The following is a 19,381-nucleotide window of genomic DNA, read 5'->3' on the forward strand; positions in this document are numbered from 1 at the left end:
TCTTTTTCCAAAAGATAATTTTATACGAAATGAATTAACTCTGCCTCCATGAGAAGCTTTAAAATTGCCCGGTATTATAAAAATATTACATATACCATAAGAGGATGATAATAATAATAATATTATCTTATTATACTTAGTTTTAGTAACATTATATATTTTACCTTAAAAATATTATCGAAAATTAACATTAGTATGTTCCTTATACACGTGAGCCGACGCGTTTCTTATCTGACGCAAAATTCTCATGAGGGCAAAAACGCGTCTCCAATTGGCTTAAGGGGAAGCATTGTGAAAGTTTAAAAAACGTGACGTGTTTGCGCTTGTTAATCTAGAGTTCTATAGCTCGGATTACTAAGAACTCTTCGGTTTTGTAATCACGAGGTCTGGTTCTAAATAACCTTCGAACCGAATTTAGATATCGCTAATGGTTATTTAAATAATTGTACTTAAATTTGGATAAAATGCGCTTACAAGCTCTCACAAAACACCGTTTATCTCGTAAATGGCTAAATATAACTTCACGTGATCTTTTGTATCGTGATCAGCACAGTTCAAACTATAAATTGTTCGAAGGCAATTGGATTCCATCGTTTAGTTAATTATTAATTTAACTTGAAAAAGTACCTAAAATTAAATATATTTGGCTGAATTGTTTAAATACTTTGAAAGTCGATATTACTCTCAAATTTATAGTACATTTTACGAAACATGTATTCTTTCATGTGTAAAAATAATTATTCAATTGTCTTAAATAGATATTTAAATAATGAGCATTAAACTTGAACAATAATGCTGATACATATCAACTTCGCGCCTGGTATTCTAGAAACCCGTTCACACTAGAGCTTTGGGAAAGGTTTTAAGTTCATCTGGAAGTTTCGATTTTAAATTTGTTCGAGGCGAATTTTAATCGAAGACTTGGTAAATTTTTTATATGATGACAAAATTAAGCAATATTTAACATATTTCGTCATCATTTTTAATATACTTCAGTACTACGAAAATCTTTTAGTTTCATACGCTTCGTAAATTTAACCTTACTTTATTGAATAGAAAAAAAAATTCAAAAAAAACTATTATATTTTGGTAACTAAACACATTATCTAAAAATATTAGAATTTGATAAGTTTTCCTATACTCGGATCTGCACGCGGGGGCTACCTAGAGGTTGTTTTCCAAACTAACGAGAAATAAAGAAAAAAAAATGTGTAGATGGCAGCTTGAAGGTTTTCGAAGAGGGATTTTTTTTTTAAATAATGAATGGTACTACTATAGAAGCCTCACGGAGGTTTTTGGTAGTAAAGGTAGTAGAGTAGAAAAACGGACACACTTCTTTCCTCCCCCTGAAAGCTATGACCCCTTCTTTGCCGGACCGCGATTAGCTACGCTTGTCCATCAAATCTACTCTCCCCTCCGCTTAGCCTTTCTTCATTTGCGTTATTTCATATTGGGCTCTCTACCAGAGCTCTAAAGCGTTCGCGCTACTCTCTCAAAACGTCCTTATTTCACCCGGTTTCCCATTTTTGAAAGTATTAGAGTATACGCTACTTTCATAAACTAATCTGATAACTATTAAAGTTGTTGTCAGATCGTTTTGATAATTATACTGTAGCCGCGTTCACACTAGAGACTTTGGAAAAGTTTTGGAAAGGTTTCAAAAGCTACATTTTTAAAAATTTTATGTCAAGAGAATTTATCGTTTGCTTGTTAATCCAGCTGATACCGAAATTTTACAATTTGACTTTTTGAAACCGTTTCAAAGCGTTTCCAAAGTCTCTAGTGTGAACGTGGCCTAAGATTCTTAAACTTTTAATCGAATATTTCGATAATTTAACCCTATAGAAGTTGAATAAATGGTTTAATTCGACGTATAATTTGGAATGTTAATTCTAGTATTAATAAATATTTCTGAGAATGTCTGGGAGCGTTTTGTTACGTTTGGAATTTTTTAGTTACTTAATATTTAAAATTGTAACATCTTGTGGTCCCTGTCGTAAAAAGTAAGAGAGGTTAAAAGTAACGGAAGAGATACTTTCAAATGTTTCAATTAAGAAGGCCCTCGAGAAGACCACGGTATTTTATAGAAAGGTTGATAGCCAGCCCCATAAGAAAAGAGGGGCCGTGGAGTAGCGGATGACGCTTTGCTCAGGGTCGTAGCCAGCAAAAATTGCGCCCGGGGGTTAAAATTTGGCGCCCCCTAATAAAAGAAAAAAATGTTTGAAACCGATATTTTGGTGCTCCTAATGGTTACTCAGGTCAGTGACGCCCGGAGCGGATACCCCACTCGTACCTGTCTCGATACGGCCATGCTTGTGACGTCTTACATTCATAATTGAAGCTAGCAGTGAAAATGGTAAATATCGGACAAAGTGATGCAATGAGAAGGAAAATAATATTAAATTTTGAAAAAAAAAAACTTTTGGCAGTTATAAAGAAAGCTATCTTGCATAATTTGCTTATTAAATTAGCCATTTTACCGAAAATCATGAATTCAGTTTCTACGGTAGAATTAGCCCTAGAAAAAGTGAGGAAAATTATCAGCTCTTGAAAATCATAATATTGTATCAGTTTTTGGAGTTATACTTAGAAAAAATTTAATTTAAAACAGTAAGAAATTTAGAAATGAAAATGGTGTACCAAATTAATTGAAAATGGTGAGAAAAACATTATGAAGAAATGTGAATATTTTATTTGAAAAAGACCACATGATTTATTTTACAGTTATAAAGGAAAACCCTAAATTTAAAGATAATATCAAATACAAAAACAAAGTTAAACCTTTTTCCACATTCCTCCAATCCTATTTTCAATTTGCGAATAACTCGATTCAGCCATAACGGGTACTCCAAGTACCGAAAATACTTCGTCGACGTTGGCAAATCCCGATCCCACACCCATAAAACCCATCACTACTTCGTCATTAATTGACAGCTCATTTTCGCCCTTTTCTTTTCTTTTTGTGACATTTTCGGCAATTTTATCCGAGCTAACTGTGAATATTTTTCGGCATTGATCACACTCGAAATATAAACGGGAATAAAGGCCAACGCGCTTTTCTTTTAGGTACTTAAGGTACCCGTTAGACTGATCAAAACATTTACCTTGGCGACCATTACATAAAAAGTAGTGTCTGTCCATTTCCCTAATTTGCTGGATAAAATAAACTGGGTCAACGATTCTACGGCCAACAAGCGTTTCGCTATTTAGCCCAGAATCTTCAAACGAGGGGTAAATTGACCTTAAAAAACCTGGTGATTCGGAAGCTCTAGTTGCAATATCCTTCAAGAGTTGCGGGGTCGATTGCATACTTTCCTCTTGACTACACGTTGATTGCGACAGCTGGTCCTCTTCTTGGTTCAACGTTGATTGCGACAGCTTGTCCTCTTCTTGGTTCAACGTTGACTGGATGACCTCCTCTTGATTCAACGTTGACTGGATGACCTCCTCTTGATTCAACTTTGGCTGGTGATCCTCTTGATTCCACTTTAAATCCTCGGTAATTTTATGGTGCCTAAAACATTCATTTGATTAATACTGAATATAGTGGTGGGCCACAAAAAAAATCCATTTATGAATTAACTCCGTTAAATGTTTGGTTTAAAAAAAATTTGTGATAAAATGAATTCTCTTTTAAACCCAGTCAATACATTTTTTGATATCATAAGTAACATAAAACATATAAGTACGACACTAACCGACATCGGTTAAACTCTATTGAAAATTCAAGTTCTGGTAATTTTTTTTCATAATGGTACAATCCCATATATAAATGGTGTTAGGGTTTAAATAAATAATAATTGCATATACAGGGTTGTACAGACTATTTTAAGACGAAAATGTTCTATGGCATACATTATTTCGTAACTTAGAAACGGCCTAAATAAATAAAACACCTTAGAACATTTTCGTCTTAAATTAATCTGTAGATCCCGTAGACCAGCGGTTCCCAAAAGGTGTTCCACGGAACCCCAGGGTTCCGTGGAAGGGTCACAGGGGTTCCGATAATTTGTCAAGATTCTTTTTAGATAAGTAAAAAAAATGAGTTGGGGTTCCGGCAGAATTAGCTGGATAATTTAGGGTTCCATAGCAAAACAAAATTGGGAACCGCTGCCGTAGACGGTCGGTCCTACCACCATTTTGGAAACACCCTGTATGTTATATAACTAACATGAAATTATTAATGCGCAAAGACACTTACTTTGAGAGATTTGTTTCCCATTTGTCGCGAAAGGCTTTCTTCTTGGTGCGATTTGACATTGTTTTTTTCTTTCGTTGTCTTTCCATGACGACTCTTTTACGTGAGCTCTACTCTGTACTATTACGAGAACGCGAGAAAATGGTACGTGTGATACGTTATCGGTTTTATGCGTCGAAGTAAACCGAAATATGAGGGACCTCAAGCTAAAATTGGGAAATCCCCTTTTTCTTGGAAATATTTGGGGGCTTATAGAGTATTAGTGCTTTTGTTCAGGTCCTTAGTCTACTGTTAGGCGACTACTCGTCTTGCCTTACGGCCTTTACGGGGAGGAATAGAAAGTTTTGGAAGGGGTCCGAACAGATATGAGTGTGCATAAAGTAGTAGCCCATTATTTTTAAGCCGTCATTGATGTGATTTAGATGTGAAAACCTCTGTGCCAACAAGAGTCGTGTCTTGTAGGCGCCAACTCTCTGCTGCAAGGTATCAGGGTTTTAGGGGTATTACAGAAATGAAACATCTCGGTCAAGCTTAGGATTATACCCCTTGAAGCACTGGTTGCTAAAAAGCGCCCCCCGCCCTCGTTTTGTTTACCGAAATAAAGTGGCTGTAAAGTTTATCTCGCTCTGAATGGTTTTTTCATTTATTCAAGCCATTTTTTTCAAATTATTAAATTGACAATTACTTTTTGCAGTATAAAGGGAAATGCAAATTTATTCGAAATCGAAAAAGTAAACACTAAATACCTAATTCATTAAATTTAATTTTAGCTTAAGTTACCGATTTACCGATTTAATCAAATTATTACTGAAATATCTGGAAATATAAAGTAATTTCATGTTTTAAACTGCCAGGTTAGCGTTCTTTAGCGTTTCTCCCCGTTTACCCGTTGTCTCCCCCCCAGCCCCCCCCCGGTACTTTTTTTCCGCTTAAAATAAATAAAATCATCCGGGTATTTCATTGGCTCCCGACGCAATGAAATTAAACGTAGGTGAAATTTTGTCTTGCCCTTCCCCCCCCCCCCCCGTGAAACGGGAAAAAAGGCGTTGATTGTCGCCACATAATCATTGTTTCATCATTGATCTTAATTATTATTGTTGTTCATACTATATAAATACACTAGCTGGCAAGCCCCAGCTAGTTGAATTGATCGTATACTGTATAATTCGTAAAATCATTTACTGATATATTAAAGAGTAAAGATTTTGTATATCTACGACGATAACTATCCTACGGATGGCAAGACTGACTGTTGCACCCCCGGCCCCATAATAAACGTGATTAGATACTGCACCTTAAAATAATGAGTGAGATATGGATTAAATAGTTTCCTGACAACGGTTTGTAGGGTCAAATTGGCAGGATTGAATAAATAAGCGTTTTCTTTTATTTAGATTTCATCATTGATATATTAAAGATTTTGTATATCCACATATTTTATCATCTATGATACGACGATAATTATCGTAAGGCTGACGGCTCTGATCGCGGCAAAGTTACTTCACAGTATCGCGCAGTGCTGACAACGATCTGTGGGATCGAAATGGCACAATTTAATAAATTAATTTTATTCTGGCTTAGAAATAGGGAGATAACACTCCCGGTGGGCAGTCCTAGCATTAGCCATGGCGGCCATCTTGGTTGGAATTTTTTTTTTAATAGGGAAAAGCATGGATGACGTCACAACATGTCGCACTGTTAGCTCCCTATAATAACTGGTATGTTAAAAACTAACTGTGTACCACTCTGAGAAACACTGTCAAAATATTTTCTCCATAATAGGGAGCTAACAGTGTGACGTAGGCCAACGTCACCTATGCTAAAACCATAAGTTAATGATCATTAACTTATGCTAAAACCTATAGATAAAAAATTTCCACCCAACATGGCGAGCGCGGGGCCAAATCGGTACCAAATTTCGGAAAGGGCATTTATTTACGATACCTAAGATGATTTATTTCTTCAAAAAATATAAGAGCACAATGTCATTCTAGAGTGACCAAAACGTCCCTTGAACTTTCAGCGGGAGGGTAACAGTTAGAGACATCATCTTGAACGGGGAAATTATATCTCGAAAAAAAAACACGGGGCCTTCTACAAAAGTAAAATTAAACCTGAGGGTCAACGGTATACAGACCGTACTGATAGTGCAGAGCAAAAAGACGTATTGCGAAAGGCTAGAGAATCAACGCGTTGAGAGGGGGGTTTCAATTCACGCAGGCCACGCAAAGGGGGGGGGGATAATCTGGAAGGGAAATTTTTCTCCTGTTTTCGAGTGTAGCCGCCCCCCCCCCCCCCGTTTTTGAAAAGGATATTTCTCGCAAAAACCGAATTTGAACTGACACGTTTACGATTTTTTTTAATTAAATAACTAAAAGGGTCATTTAAAATTTGAGACGGCTAAGTTGGAGAACGGGTATCGTAATTTGATATACCAAAATCAAATCTACTATATCAAGTCTCCAATGTCCAACGCGACGAATCGAAAATGACGAAAAAAGTTCGTCCAATGAAGACTACGAACGAAGGAAAATCTCTCCCTTATTATATAGTTACATTCTTGTTTGTATATATTAACAGTCACCAAAAATTCCGGACCAAATAATTGAATATAGCGGTGACAATTTAATTCATATCCAAATTTGGAAGTTATTTGTTGCATATACCGGTCCCAAAATAGAGAAAAATATAGTTGAACCAAAAACGTCATATACCTGTATAAAACCTCTAACTACCCACAAAATGTAATGAAAGCGGTGCCAACACTTTTTCGAAGAATTACTGTCGTCTATTGACGGTGAAAATTGACCTGAGTGGAGATCTCCCATGGAGCCAATATCCCCCCCCCCCCCCTACCACGCTATCCTCCACCACGGGCCAAACAATAAAGTTCGTCCGATTCAGTCTGGCAACGGGTCACCTAGAAGCGATATTCTAGGTAACGTTCGATACGTCGTACAATCTTCCCTTTTCACGCCTTACCAGGTGAGCTGCAACAAGACCTCACCCCATAGAATTTATTTAGGGGGAAAACGGTTCCCACAACCATTCTATTTCGCTATATAAAATGCTACTAAACGTTTAAAAATATTGCAATAATAAAACGAAATAATTATTTTATTATTAAGTTAATATATTTTATAAATACGAATCTCACGAAGAATTCATGAATTTTGTAATTTTTTTCTACATTTTGCTAGCTTCAATATAATTATTTTGTAGATGGCGCTGTAAGATTGGAAGTACCTGCGAAAAGTGCAACGGTCAGCGCCATCTGCTGATTTATTTTGCTACTAATAGTTCAAAATGCTTCCCCTTAAGTATGACTTTCCCTTGCGCTCCCTATTCGGACCCGACCAGGGCCGGATTAAGACTTTATGGGGCCCTAGGCCCAAGTTAATTTTGGTGCCCCCATTCAATAACGAGCGAAGCGAGCTAGGCGCTTCCTCAATCTATAATTAAGAAATGGAAGGAAAATTCATTTTGCTGCCAGATTTAGTATGTCGTCTGGGGCTAGACGGCAGTCCGTCCGAGAATGTGACAATCAAACGTTTTTGGTTTATAGGGGTGGACGCATTTACTAAAATTACTCCGGAATATATTTTGTGAAAAGCAAATGATTAAAGTTTTGTACTTTTATTTTTTTCGAACCCTCTTGGTGCCCCTTGTAGGCTTGGTGCCCTAGGCCCAGGCCTATTCGGCCTATTGGTTAATCCGGCCCGGGACCCCGCATTTAACTACGGACCATAGCTTATATAGTCTTTGCTACGGACCTATCTGCTCTACACAGAATCGCATAACTAAACTTGCTACTAAATTGCTAAATTTGCCTGCCCCTTCTCATTTAAAATCCCTTGGTATTAAGCCTGTTGACTTGCGTCATAAAATCAATAACCTTTGTCTGTTACACAAATTCTTTTACAATAATTTGGATCTTAACTTTAATGAGATTTTCACCCGTCAAGTCAATTCCAATTTCAAATATTGGGTAAACCGCGCGCCTACTCGACTACCACCCTCCTACGCGTTGTAACCCAGTCACCTGTTTAAAGGCATTATAATATAAGTCGCTAGATGACTTGTGCCTTGGGTATTAGCCTAGCCATAAGTTTATACGTTATTATAAACGTATGGCCTAGCCAGGAACGTAGCCCAGATCATCGACAAACTACTAGTAGTAGTAGTTTGTCGATGCCCAGATATTTCGGCTTAGCGGAAGTCTCGCATATTTTAGACACTAGAGGGCTCTGTGTTGAGAAAACATCTTGAAAATTCTTGATTATGCAATAATTATGAAAATCAGTTTGGTTGTAAATTTCGTTAATTGTCATACTTATTGTTATTGTGTTACTTATGATACTACTAAATAAATGAATAAGATCACTAACGAACGTCACTTCAAATATATATTTATTTACAATTATTACATTATTCAATTTGAAAATATGGCCTTTTATAGCTAAAATTCTTCTATTACAGTTCGGCATGAGAATCTTCTTTTTTGATGAACTCTGAATCAGAATTTTTTATGATATGATAGTAAAAATTCACTACTCGCTCGTAAGAATCCAATGTAATTCGTTCATCATGACCGTGAATAATCCCTGTTTGACTTTTATCCAAATCAAAAACAGAAAACCGGTAGAGGGAATCTGTTAAGCTCAAATACCACCTTGTGTCCGTGTTAGCTATCATACAAACTGAAAATGCAAATTTTCAGCCACAAGTACAAAAAAATTAAACAACCTTAAAAATATTAAATACCAGGAAGAACGGCTAAATCTGGTACAAACTGAGCAACAGTTTTTTTTATGACTTGATAACCAAAAGAATTTTCATCATGAGGCGAAATAGGATGAGCATCTTCTGATTGAATAACCTCAAAGCGAACTCTTTCGTCATTTATCACAGCTTTATCTATTTCCACCACCTAAAGAAACAATTCTGTAAAAGATATACATAAAATAGAAATAGATTTTGTAAAATAATTACTTCGGAAATCTTCTGAGCAGGATGAACGCGATGATTGATTAGCGCATAAGCGCTGCTGGGTAAAACATTTTCCTACAATGAAAATGGAATAATATTATAAACCAAATCATTTATAGCTTTTTCCATTTGACTGTTCTTGAGCGCTCTGATCAACATTTTATGTTCCATTTGGGTGCTCGGATCTGCTCCGATCAAGTTTTGCGTGTTTCATTTCTAACTCTCAGGTGCTCCGAGATTGCCCAAAACCAATCTGCCAATTTTGACAGATCAATGGATTGAGATCGGAGCAAATGTTTGTTTGGGGGTTCCTTTTAGATCTTTTTGGCAAAATGCAAGACCAAGACGCGAAAATTCAATTTACTAGAAGACGAAAAACCACAAAGCACGGGAATATGCTAATGGCATGTTCCATTTTCGGTTTTACTCTAGTCCATTGGGGCGAGACGTTAGAGACAGATTCCGAGCGAATCTCAAGCAATCAAATGGAAAACGCTATTAATGTTCGCCATTTTCAACAAAGTAAATTACCTTAATGCCCCCATTAATCATGGTAAAAGCTGTTGTTGTTCTCAAATTTGAATTAGAAATAGAATTTTTGGCACTAAACCTGAAAAATTAAAAAAAAAAAAGTCAGATATTTCCAACAGTAGTGATCAGCTAATGTAAAAACTAACCAAGCAACAAGTGGAGAAAACAGCCACAGATTTGAAAATATTAGCCTAAAGGGAAGTCTGGCCTGTTATATAAAAGGAATCATGAAAAACAACATTTGACATATCTGTAATTGATAGCTAATTAACGTACGTAAGGTGCAACTTGAACCAGCATTTCTTTTTCAGGTCCTTTACCAAACATATTGGGTTGAGTGTAGATGTCAAGTCTTTTTCAACACATTTAAAAAAAAACCATGGTAGTTATTCCAAATGAATGTCAAATAAAGCAACTCTTTCATACTTGGACAATGCTTTTGCTAAAATACTAATAGCTTGTTCATTAGAAGGCATTGAAGAGTGTCCTGGTACGGTATCAACGGACAATTTCAAAGTTAAATACCCTTTTTCAGAAACACCAACTCTACATAGTTATAAAAACATTAATATAAAAATTCAGGATAAATAGTAAAAAAAAAAATTACAATCCAACTGGCGAATCTACACCAACAATCATGTTGTGTAAAATAAAAGTGCCTTCATCGAGTAAATAAAGCAATTTGACACCCCTTTTCTTTAAGATTTCAGCGATATGGCTGGCTCCATCACTGCCTAAAACTTCCTCATCATGTCCAAACCCAACATAAAATCCTCTTTCAGGCTGAATGTCCTTCTCCAACATATATTCTAAAGCTTCTAAAATGCCCTAGATAGAATAAAAAAAAAGGAAAAAATATTTATTCAAAATTCTAAAATGGCAAAACAAATATTGCAATGATACCATAAGATTTCCTTTGTCATCAAGCGTCCCTCTTCCATAAAGACTATCGTTTTTGATCACTCCTTCAAATGGTGGAACAGACCATTGGCTTTCATCCTAATAAATGAAATAATTATCTTTATAATTTAAATGCCAATAAAAAAAACTATTGTGCTCGTTTTCAATAGCTTTATTTAAAAATGATTGCTTTATATTTATTTTACCACAGGCACAACATCCATATGAGCGCACAACATGTATGGCTTTAGATTCTCATTCTTCCCTCGAACAGTGTAAAGCAAACTTAACCGATTGACTACTTCGTACGAAATGAACTTTGATGAATGCACTAAAGGAAACGCTGTAATAGATGTGTAGACATTAAAATAAGTATAAACGTTTATTTTTAGAAATAAAAAGGTCAAACTTTTAATAATGAAGTTTTTAAATCGCTCCAATTCAGTGACATTATATTTGTGCCGTGCCCAAGAGACAGTTTGGAACTTGATCGCATCAGCCAGACGTGTAAAGAGCCCACGGCTATTGCTTATATAGTCACTGTCATTCTTAAGACACTGAGGAACTTTATGTGGTAGTTGAACATTACTCACTCGTATTAAACATACACTAGAAATAATTAAAACGACTAACGCTAACACTATAAATAAACTTTTCACAATTAATTTGATCTTAGCAGCCGCAACAGCCATAGCTTAAAACAATTGTCGAAGTAAATGTGTTTTAAATCAGGACTAGTAAAAAAGATTAAAAGGTTTTACCCTTATCTATCCTAAGCCTACGCGATTATAGCGATCGTAACATGACCTGCAAAACAGATAAAATGAAAAACAATATAAAAACAAGGACATCCAATAAACGTACTACGTAATAAAAGTATAAGGATTCTGACGTACAAAAAAATCCTTCGCTAGAGCATTTAGGATTATTATTGTAGGATTCCTCGACGCTGTATCCTCCATCACGAGTGCAGTAATCAAGCGACGCCTCTCGCTCCTCCGACAGCATCGACCCCCTACAAGGTCGGCTTTTTTCCAACGCACATTGAAAGAGCAAAATAGCTACTTCAAAGCAACCGCCATGGATGAATGCCATCACCTTCAAAGGTTCTTTCATCCAACGCGCGCTCTGGTTGTACTAAGTCGAATTTTCCAAATAATCAGGTTAAACCATTAATTAAATTTAATTAAAGAATTAAATACCTTTTTCGTTAAGGAAATACCCTGAATTTATTTTATTCACAAACGGGTTGAAACGCAAATATAGAATTACAGATTTAATGACTAGAATAAATATTTTCGTCAAATATTGTCTTTTTTTTTGTATGTTTCAAATATAATTAGTTTTTGTACATGAATCTTTTTTTTGGTATCCATTATTATGCTTTTTTACAATCATTTTCTCGTACATTTTCTTTTTTCTCTTTGGCATTCGACGCACATTATTGTTTTCTATAAATAGACCATTAGAGAGAATTGGTAATACTGAGCGGGAAACACTGTCTTATTTACAACGCGAGCCTAATTTTAACTTCCAAAACCACTATCAGAACTATATAGCAGGTGAAAGGGAACCCGAAATGGCTGAAGAAATGTAAGAGTTATTCTTAAACTTCTTTGTTCTACTATTAAAGCGTAAGATAAATATCGGTCTGCCCCTTAAGTTGGTATATATCTAAAATATTTTCTAGCCTGTCTAATTTTAATCCAAAGCCTACGAAAGACTTACTTCCTTTTCCTGACAATTATTTTTAAATGATTTTATTAAATATTTAAGACTACTGTTTTTATTAAATATTTAAAACTACTGTGCAAAGAAAATTACCATTAATCAAATTTAAATAATCGTCTTGATATGCTCAAATTTTTCAACAAAAATATGTACAATTTCGTATTTACAATTCTTATTTGAAAAAAAAAAAAATTGTAAGATTCAAACAACGTCATTGTAATGGAAATTTGGAATGATTGAAACGTAAAACGTTTCTTCTTCTTTTTTAATTTTAACCGGCGTGCGGTATTAAGATATGCTAAGATTCGCCTCTCGAGATCTCAATTCAAGGATAAGGTTAAGTTATCTTTTCTATACAAATTAACGGCTTTAGATAAAAGTAACTGCAAAGGATTTAGAAATTGAACGCAGAGTCACTGGTGATTTTCATTAATCCCGTTCTTCGATAAGATTGAAAGCCGTAATTTTCTCATCATTTCCGCGAAGTTTCGAGAAGGGAGCCGCGGAGAAGTTGTCTTCCGTTTGAGCTCCTCTATCCACGCGAATTTCTTGGCAGTCTCCCAGAAGACCACTATCACCGGCGATCATTCCGTTGTCGAAGAAGCGCCCTCTCTCTTTGGCCACGTCCGACAGCGAAGCGAAAGTCCCGTGTTGAGTTGTCCCGTAGAGCGGCCTCTTCCAACGGTCGCTGTTAACCCTTCGCAGCCAAGCCCCTGTCTTCTCCGACGCTGCCGGATCGGACGGCGGTAAGAGTTCGTAGCCGTTGAGAGAGAACGAAGAGCCTTTCAGTCGAGTTAACCACGTTTTCGAGGCTTTCCATCCTCGGATCACCTCGAACCCGCTTAAGTCATTCATCGAATGACTCCAAGGCGGTAACGGGGAATCACCGTCGGTGGAAAGTCCGTCGAAACATCGCGATTTGGGAGCGACTCTGGGGCGCGCGAGATTTTCGCCGACGACGGGAGGATTAAGGATTTCCGGGTCATCGACTTCCGATAAGTGCAAGTCCATAAAGACGGCCGAATCGGGAGTGATGTCCTCGGTGCCGCAGGACACGTTTACCCCCCCGCCGTCCGAGACGCCACCGCGACTCGCCAGATCTTTGCCAAGATCCAGGTTGGTGGGCACCCCGTGGAACCTGCGACAACCGCCGGCCGATGCCAAAGGACTGACGCTCCTGATAGCCGGAGTACTTTGCCTGGAGAGTCCTTGTAAATAGAATGTGACGTCGAAGCTATTGGCGGCGCTTTCGGAACTGCAAGTACTACCGTGTCGCTTCGAGTGACAGTCCAGAGCGCCGATGGAGTGTCCATTCTTAGAAGTCACGTTGCTCAACTGTTCCGAGGAAGCGTCGCCGTTACTATTGTCCAGCGTATCCAAACTACAGCGGCTAAAGAGCTTCACTCTGGGCGGTCCCGAGTAATGGTGGTGGTGATTATGGCCTCCGAAGTGTTGAAAGAACGGCGAGAGGGTACTTTGAACAAAATCAGCCTCGCAGAGACTATGGGTACCGGAACCCGCTTGAGCCAAAACCGAATCCCCGTCTTTGACGCTGCTGCCACCGTCCTCCTCGGTCGTTTCGTCGCTCAGCTCCATCGGCTGCTCCGGATCGTCTTCGCGGCGAAATCGTATGAAGCCGTTGTCTTTGAAGAGCATCGAAGTCGGTCGGCTTCCAGAATTGGTTCGTCCACCATCCGAGCTCGCGTTGACGCCGTGAGGAGGTACGGCGGGAGGAACCATACTAGCCATATTCTCCAAAACCAACCTGTTGGAGCGACCTGTACCGGAAACTATATGGCGCGTCGCCGTCCCGTTCGAAGATAAGGGTTTGTCGGAAACTGGATTGGTCGTCGCCACCGTCGCCAGGCGTTGAACGGGCATTGTCGAATGCTCCCTGCCACCACCGCCGTTATTACCGTTACCCGTCGGAGGTTCCTGGTTTCTCGATGACGAGCTTTGGTCACCGGGGCGAGCTCCATCGAAAGGAGGGGGCAACGAGTTCGTTCTAGGGCCGTCCCATCTTCGGTGATGAGCTTCCAGAGAGTGACTAAACCCGCTGTTTCGAAAGCCGCGGTTATTATAGTGAACCAGGTGGTGATTGAAGTAGGCGTCGTAAGAGTCGTCTAAGTCAATTGCCGGGTCTTCTTTCCGGCGACAACAACAACAACAACGAAAGTCGAAAGATCGCGATAAACGACGCGGGACCCATGAATCTGAGTCGCGTTCCGACACTTCCGGGGTCTCAAAGTTCCTGACTGGTTGGGAGGCCACGAATATCACGGCCGAGCACAGTATTAGCTCGAGTACTCGCGACGCGAAATGGTAGCCCCACCAGGGCCACGGTTCCACCGTGTCTTCCTTCGAAGACGGGATACCCTCGACGAAGAATACCCCAAGAACTCTGAGTAGCGCCAAGGCGGCCCCGAAGACTGCCGCCGCCAAAGCGACGTTAACCGAGAGCGCCAAAGTTGGTTTCGGCAGTTTTTTGGGTAGTCTGGCGCCATCTATGTGCAGTTTGGTGAACGTGACTCGAATCATTTCCCCTTGTTTGCGCAAAGCCGCTTTGCGCGTTCGTTTGAAGATCACGAAGAAACTGAGGACCGACAGCGCCGTCCAAGCGACGAAGACGACGCGCGAGATGAGAAGGAGAGTTCCGGCCAGAAAGAAGCTCCTTTCTTCGATGGTCAAACCGGCCACTACGTCCGCGGTCAAAGTCAACGCGAAGTGCATGATAATGACCGACGCGATCACTCCCGGTTTTCTGGCGCAGCGCGGGAACCGATCCACCTTCGTCTCTTTAATCAGGGCTAGAAACAAGACTGCCAAGGCGGCCGAGAGACAAGGATGGACGAGGTCGAAGAGGCAACAGAGAACCGGCGGAGGGAAGCGACCGCCGGAGTTGTACCCGTCAAACAGCAGAAAAACCGCTCTCAGCAGACCGACGCATACCACCAGAAGATTCAAAGTTACGTAATAGCCAAGTCCCAAAAGTTTGGTTGACGCTTTGACTCGGAGAAGATTGAGGCAACCGAAAAAGACCAAAGCCGCAAATAGTGGTCCCGTCGCGAAGATATGAAGGTGCCAAGCGAAACCCCATTCCTTTTTGGCTTCCACCCAATCGGGATTTCCCAAACCTCTCACGAAAGGTTCAACCTTGGGCTCCGGCGAGTTCGCGGTGGCTTTGCGCTTCTCTTCTTCGCGAACGGAGCCGCCACGTCCAAACGAGAAAGAGCCGTCTTCTCCGCTACCGTGAAACCACGGATTGTCGTTTAATTGTCCGCTGGTAGGGATGATCATTTTCTCGCCGCTTTCGGTCGAAGAGGTGAAGAAAATACCGTCTTTTCCGGTGGTACTGCTGGTCACGATGTCGAAATGTTTACCTTCTTTATCCGGAGGTATCTTCTTGTGGGTGCCGCCCGTTCTGGATCGATTCCTTCCGGGTTTCTTTCGTTTGTTCGTTTCCGGAGATGTCGTCCGAGATGATTCTTTGAGAGGTATCGCCGTGGACGGAGGGATGCTTAAAACCAATAGGTTCTCCGTCGTCTTAGGGAACTCCCGCGTCTTAAGAGGGTCGTCGGTGACCGTGGCTCTACCGCCGTTATAGTCTGTGGTAATCTCCAGCGTCATCGGCGGATCCGAACTGCCAAACGACGGAATGGTCGCGCGCTCGTCATCCGAGGATGGAGTGACGCTTCCGAACGTCGTCCCGATTATTTCCGTTCCGTCTCCACTGCCGCCATTAGTACCGGAAGAGGAAGTCGATAAAGAGTTCGTGAGTAAGTGTAGAGTCGTTGACGACAACGGGGCAGCGGTCGTTGCGTATTGCGAGTGATCTTTGAGGGTGGAAGTCGAAGTTGCGGCGCCAAAGCAACTCAAGACGGCGATGAGAGCAGCCACGTTTAAACGAAGTAGGGAACCCATCTTTCGCAAATGCCGAGAAATACACTCCGTAATGCGAAGATCCGATGCTGGTCACAATGTCCAAATGCATTCAAGTCGAAAGGATGTCGATACTAAAAGAAAAAAATATTTATATCAATATATAAGTCAATTGACCAACAGTTAATAGGATATAAAATTAAAACAAACGAAATTCAGGTTTTTATCGAAAACTCAAGAGATTTCGATTTCGAATTTTTTATTTTTTTTTAGAAGCTCGTTATGAGCCATTGTGACGGGTGGGACAATACAGTCCGCTCGTCCATTTGATTAATCAGGTGCGAGATATGTGTTACGGCCACGCCAACGGGGGGATACTTGGGGATAGGGTTGGGACACCCGTGGCGGAAGTATGACAACCACCCGTTGGGGGATTAGTGGTCGTCCTCACACGGCCTTCCACAAACTCTGCCTCCCGGACGCCTGCGATTACAGTAGTGAGCCACTACTCCCGGCGATTTCGAAATTCAACAACCAATTCTGTAAAAATTTCGACCAGGCTGTCCGGTTATCGAAACCGAAATCTCGTTCGATATTTTACAAAATATGCCCCCCCTGGCCACGTATCATTTTAATAGCCACGGCGAGTGGCCATGACGAGACTGACTTGTTGCTTATTGAGAAACTAATATCCCGCAATAATGGCCAACCACGATTAAATCTACAGCCACGAAGTGTCGCGATTAGAAAGACTTCACAACGTTAATATCTCTATATCATAAATAACATAATACGAGTAAGTATGACACTGAACGATTTTCGTTATTGATAATCTTAAATTCGCTTAAATTCGAAAATAAACCGTTTCGGAAAGAAACGAGTGTTAATTTAGTAAATTTCACGTTATCGGTCATCGTTACCTAACAGATCCAAGGACTAGTACTTAATGATTTACATGGTCAATGGCGAACCAGTCTATCACTTAAAAATTGCGTCATACTTTCTTTACTACGTTACTTTCGTTAGAGCCGCGATCAGCCCATAGTCTGATAATTCGGAATTTTATTAAGTACCAATCTTTAACCCTTCCCCGAATAACGATCGGCAGCTACTATGTCGAAGATAATTAAGCGTGTTAAGAGTTTTTTGCGCTTTAGAGAAAGTCCATAAAAACGGCAGAGTCGAGTCGAGGGATAAAAAAAGCAAAGCAATAGTGAAGTCTGTTAATACTAGAGCGGCTCCTCCCAACCCAATCCATAACCGCTTTTTTCTATAACCAAGGGAGTTTCGTATCGATTTAGTTCGGTGGAATCCGCGTGTGGAAAAAACGAGCTAAGCTAAATTATCGAGATAAAAGATCCGCGGGCTAGAAATTCGCGGCTGCAAATGATGAAGAATATACTGGCAAAAAGTACCCGCCGATATCGTAGTTTTTTATTGTGTATAAAACAGATTAATATCAGGCGAATAAGCACTGGGGAAATGTTATTTTTTTTGGTGCCGAGAAAAAATGATAATTTGAAATTACATTAATTCATCGATGATCAAGAGAAAGACATTAAGGGTTGTTCTTTCGTATCCCGAGGGTTTTAGCTCGCCAAGCGAATCGAATCTGAGGCCACGCAAAATAAAAAGAACAGTCTATGCTTTTCCCAAAAAAAGTGAAGTTATTTAAAAATAAAAGTGCATTTATTACAATTAAAAAAGGGGTTGTCAAGCTTTAATAATTCCACCGAGTAGCATTACGTAAGAAAAATTTACGAACATAAATTTTAAGGTAAATATAAAATTGTCTACTTTTTGGGAAATAGGTTTAATCAACAATTTTAAAATTACCTTTTAGACACATTTGTACTATTTCAGCTAAATATTTAGTCTTAGCATATGTAACATAATCACTCGTAAGTCTGCCCCTAAATAGCATTTCCATAGAAAACAGTTCAAGGAGACCTTGTTTCACGTGGAACATCCAATAAGGGGACCCAACAATGCAAAAATTCTTATAATCCTTGGGCTATTGAAAAGGTTACCGTGGAAACGAAACCACTTGATCGCTAGGCACGAACTGAACTAGAGATTGTTAAAGCTAGAAACGCGCAAGGAATTCCCCGCGCGTTTTTAAAATTAGCTTCACTACTAACTTCCGTTTCTCTTCTATAAAGCTGATGACCCGATTTCCGCCATGGACTGGTAAGTGACGTAATTGGCGTCATATCCCGTGAACAAGGTTTCATTAAGGTGGTGCTTTGGGTATTAGCCGAGCTGATTATTATTATTATTATTATTATAAAAATGCTTTTATGGCATACTTATAAGTGATTATGTTCCATATGATATTAATGAAATGTTTAAAAAATGAATACTGAATAAGACCTCTACAAAAATTCGCATTATTTAATTATTAAATATTTATTATTATTATTTATTTATTATTAAATTATATTTAACGTGAAACTCGGAAAGTTCAAAATATACGAAGATCTCACATTCAATATAAATGTTTTTAATCACAGGTTTAAAATTTAATATATTTTTATGGTCTAAAAATAAATCAAAATGTTTTCGACAGGAATCCATACCTCTATTTGGAATGGTTATCGCGGCAGATTTTCGTCTCTATGTGGTTGACGGTTTTTTTGACTTCACTATGTTAACTTAACAAACAACAACGTGAGAGGGGAGCGCGCGCAAAGGGGATTTTTTTCTGTCGTAGGCCGTCAGAGTGATCTTACCATAGAGTAAGCCACTCACAGAGTGGAAGGCTATCAGCGAAACTTGTTAACACTTTTCGTACGCAACGTCTGGTTTCCGAGGCGTGAAATAAACAAGGTGGCCTAAAGGTAATGTATAATATCTGGATAAAAAGTCAGTTAATACTCTAAAAATGTAAAAACCACACCATCGCTCTTCATACTATATTTATTCACGCCTCGAAAACAAGCTGACCCGTTCAGCGACGGCGATCCTGTGGGGGCTCTGGGGCTCGAGCCCCCACAGGGAAAAACAAACTGGGGCAGAGCCCCAATAGAAATAAAATTGAGAAAAATAGCAATCGGGGAAAAATTTATAATCTCACTGCATTTATTTAGGTCCGAATTCAGTCTTTTTACAGAAGTTATTTTGAGATTGCAGATGCGAGTAGCATTAAGATGA

General features: G+C 39.3%; 2 protein-coding genes across 2 annotated transcripts in view; both read right to left on the bottom strand.

Moving 5' to 3' along the window:
* Nucleotides 1-8,609: 8,609 nt before the first annotated feature.
* On the bottom strand, nucleotides 8,610-11,662 carry LOC149942822 (N-fatty-acyl-amino acid synthase/hydrolase PM20D1.2-like). Its single transcript, XM_090177381.1, has 11 exons — nucleotides 11,515-11,662; nucleotides 10,825-10,961; nucleotides 10,622-10,717; nucleotides 10,326-10,546; nucleotides 10,145-10,264; nucleotides 9,995-10,070; nucleotides 9,865-9,926; nucleotides 9,719-9,797; nucleotides 9,191-9,262; nucleotides 8,963-9,128; nucleotides 8,610-8,898 (listed from the first exon to the last, which is right to left on the bottom strand). Exons 1-11 carry the CDS (start codon nucleotides 11,624-11,626, stop codon nucleotides 8,672-8,674), a joined length of 1,368 nt encoding a protein of 455 aa, XP_090033507.1. The 5' UTR covers nucleotides 11,627-11,662; the 3' UTR covers nucleotides 8,610-8,671.
* Nucleotides 11,663-11,786: 124 nt separating this feature from the next.
* Nucleotides 11,787-19,381, bottom strand: part of LOC149942823 (uncharacterized) — a 51,163-nt gene continuing 43,568 nt past the window's right edge. Inside the window, exon 2 of the mRNA XM_090177380.1 lies at nucleotides 11,787-16,362. Coding sequence (XP_090033506.1) covers nucleotides 12,779-16,270 — 3,492 coding nt within the window. The 5' untranslated portion in view covers nucleotides 16,271-16,362 and the 3' untranslated portion in view covers nucleotides 11,787-12,778. The remainder of the gene's footprint in view (nucleotides 16,363-19,381) is intronic.

The sequence above is a fragment of the Leiobunum rupestre genome, chromosome 6, assembly GCF_980474605.1.
Source record: "Leiobunum rupestre chromosome 6, qqLeiRupe1.1.hap1, whole genome shotgun sequence".
NCBI classification, from domain to species: domain Eukaryota; kingdom Metazoa; phylum Arthropoda; class Arachnida; order Opiliones; family Sclerosomatidae; genus Leiobunum; species Leiobunum rupestre.

Excerpts from the sequence above, each read along its gene's own strand:
- LOC149942822 (XM_090177381.1), bottom strand. The coding sequence starts at position 11,626 with ATGCTGTCGGAGGAGCGAGAGGCGTCGCTTGATTACTGCACTCGTGAT. Across the intron at positions 10,265-10,325 it reads GTAGATTCGCCAGTTGGATT|AGTTGGTGTTTCTGAAAAAG; the intron begins GTAATTTTTTTT and ends ATAACTATGTAG. Across the intron at positions 9,798-9,864 it reads TTTTCTCCACTTGTTGCTTG|GTTTAGTGCCAAAAATTCTA; the intron begins GTTAGTTTTTAC and ends TTAATTTTTCAG.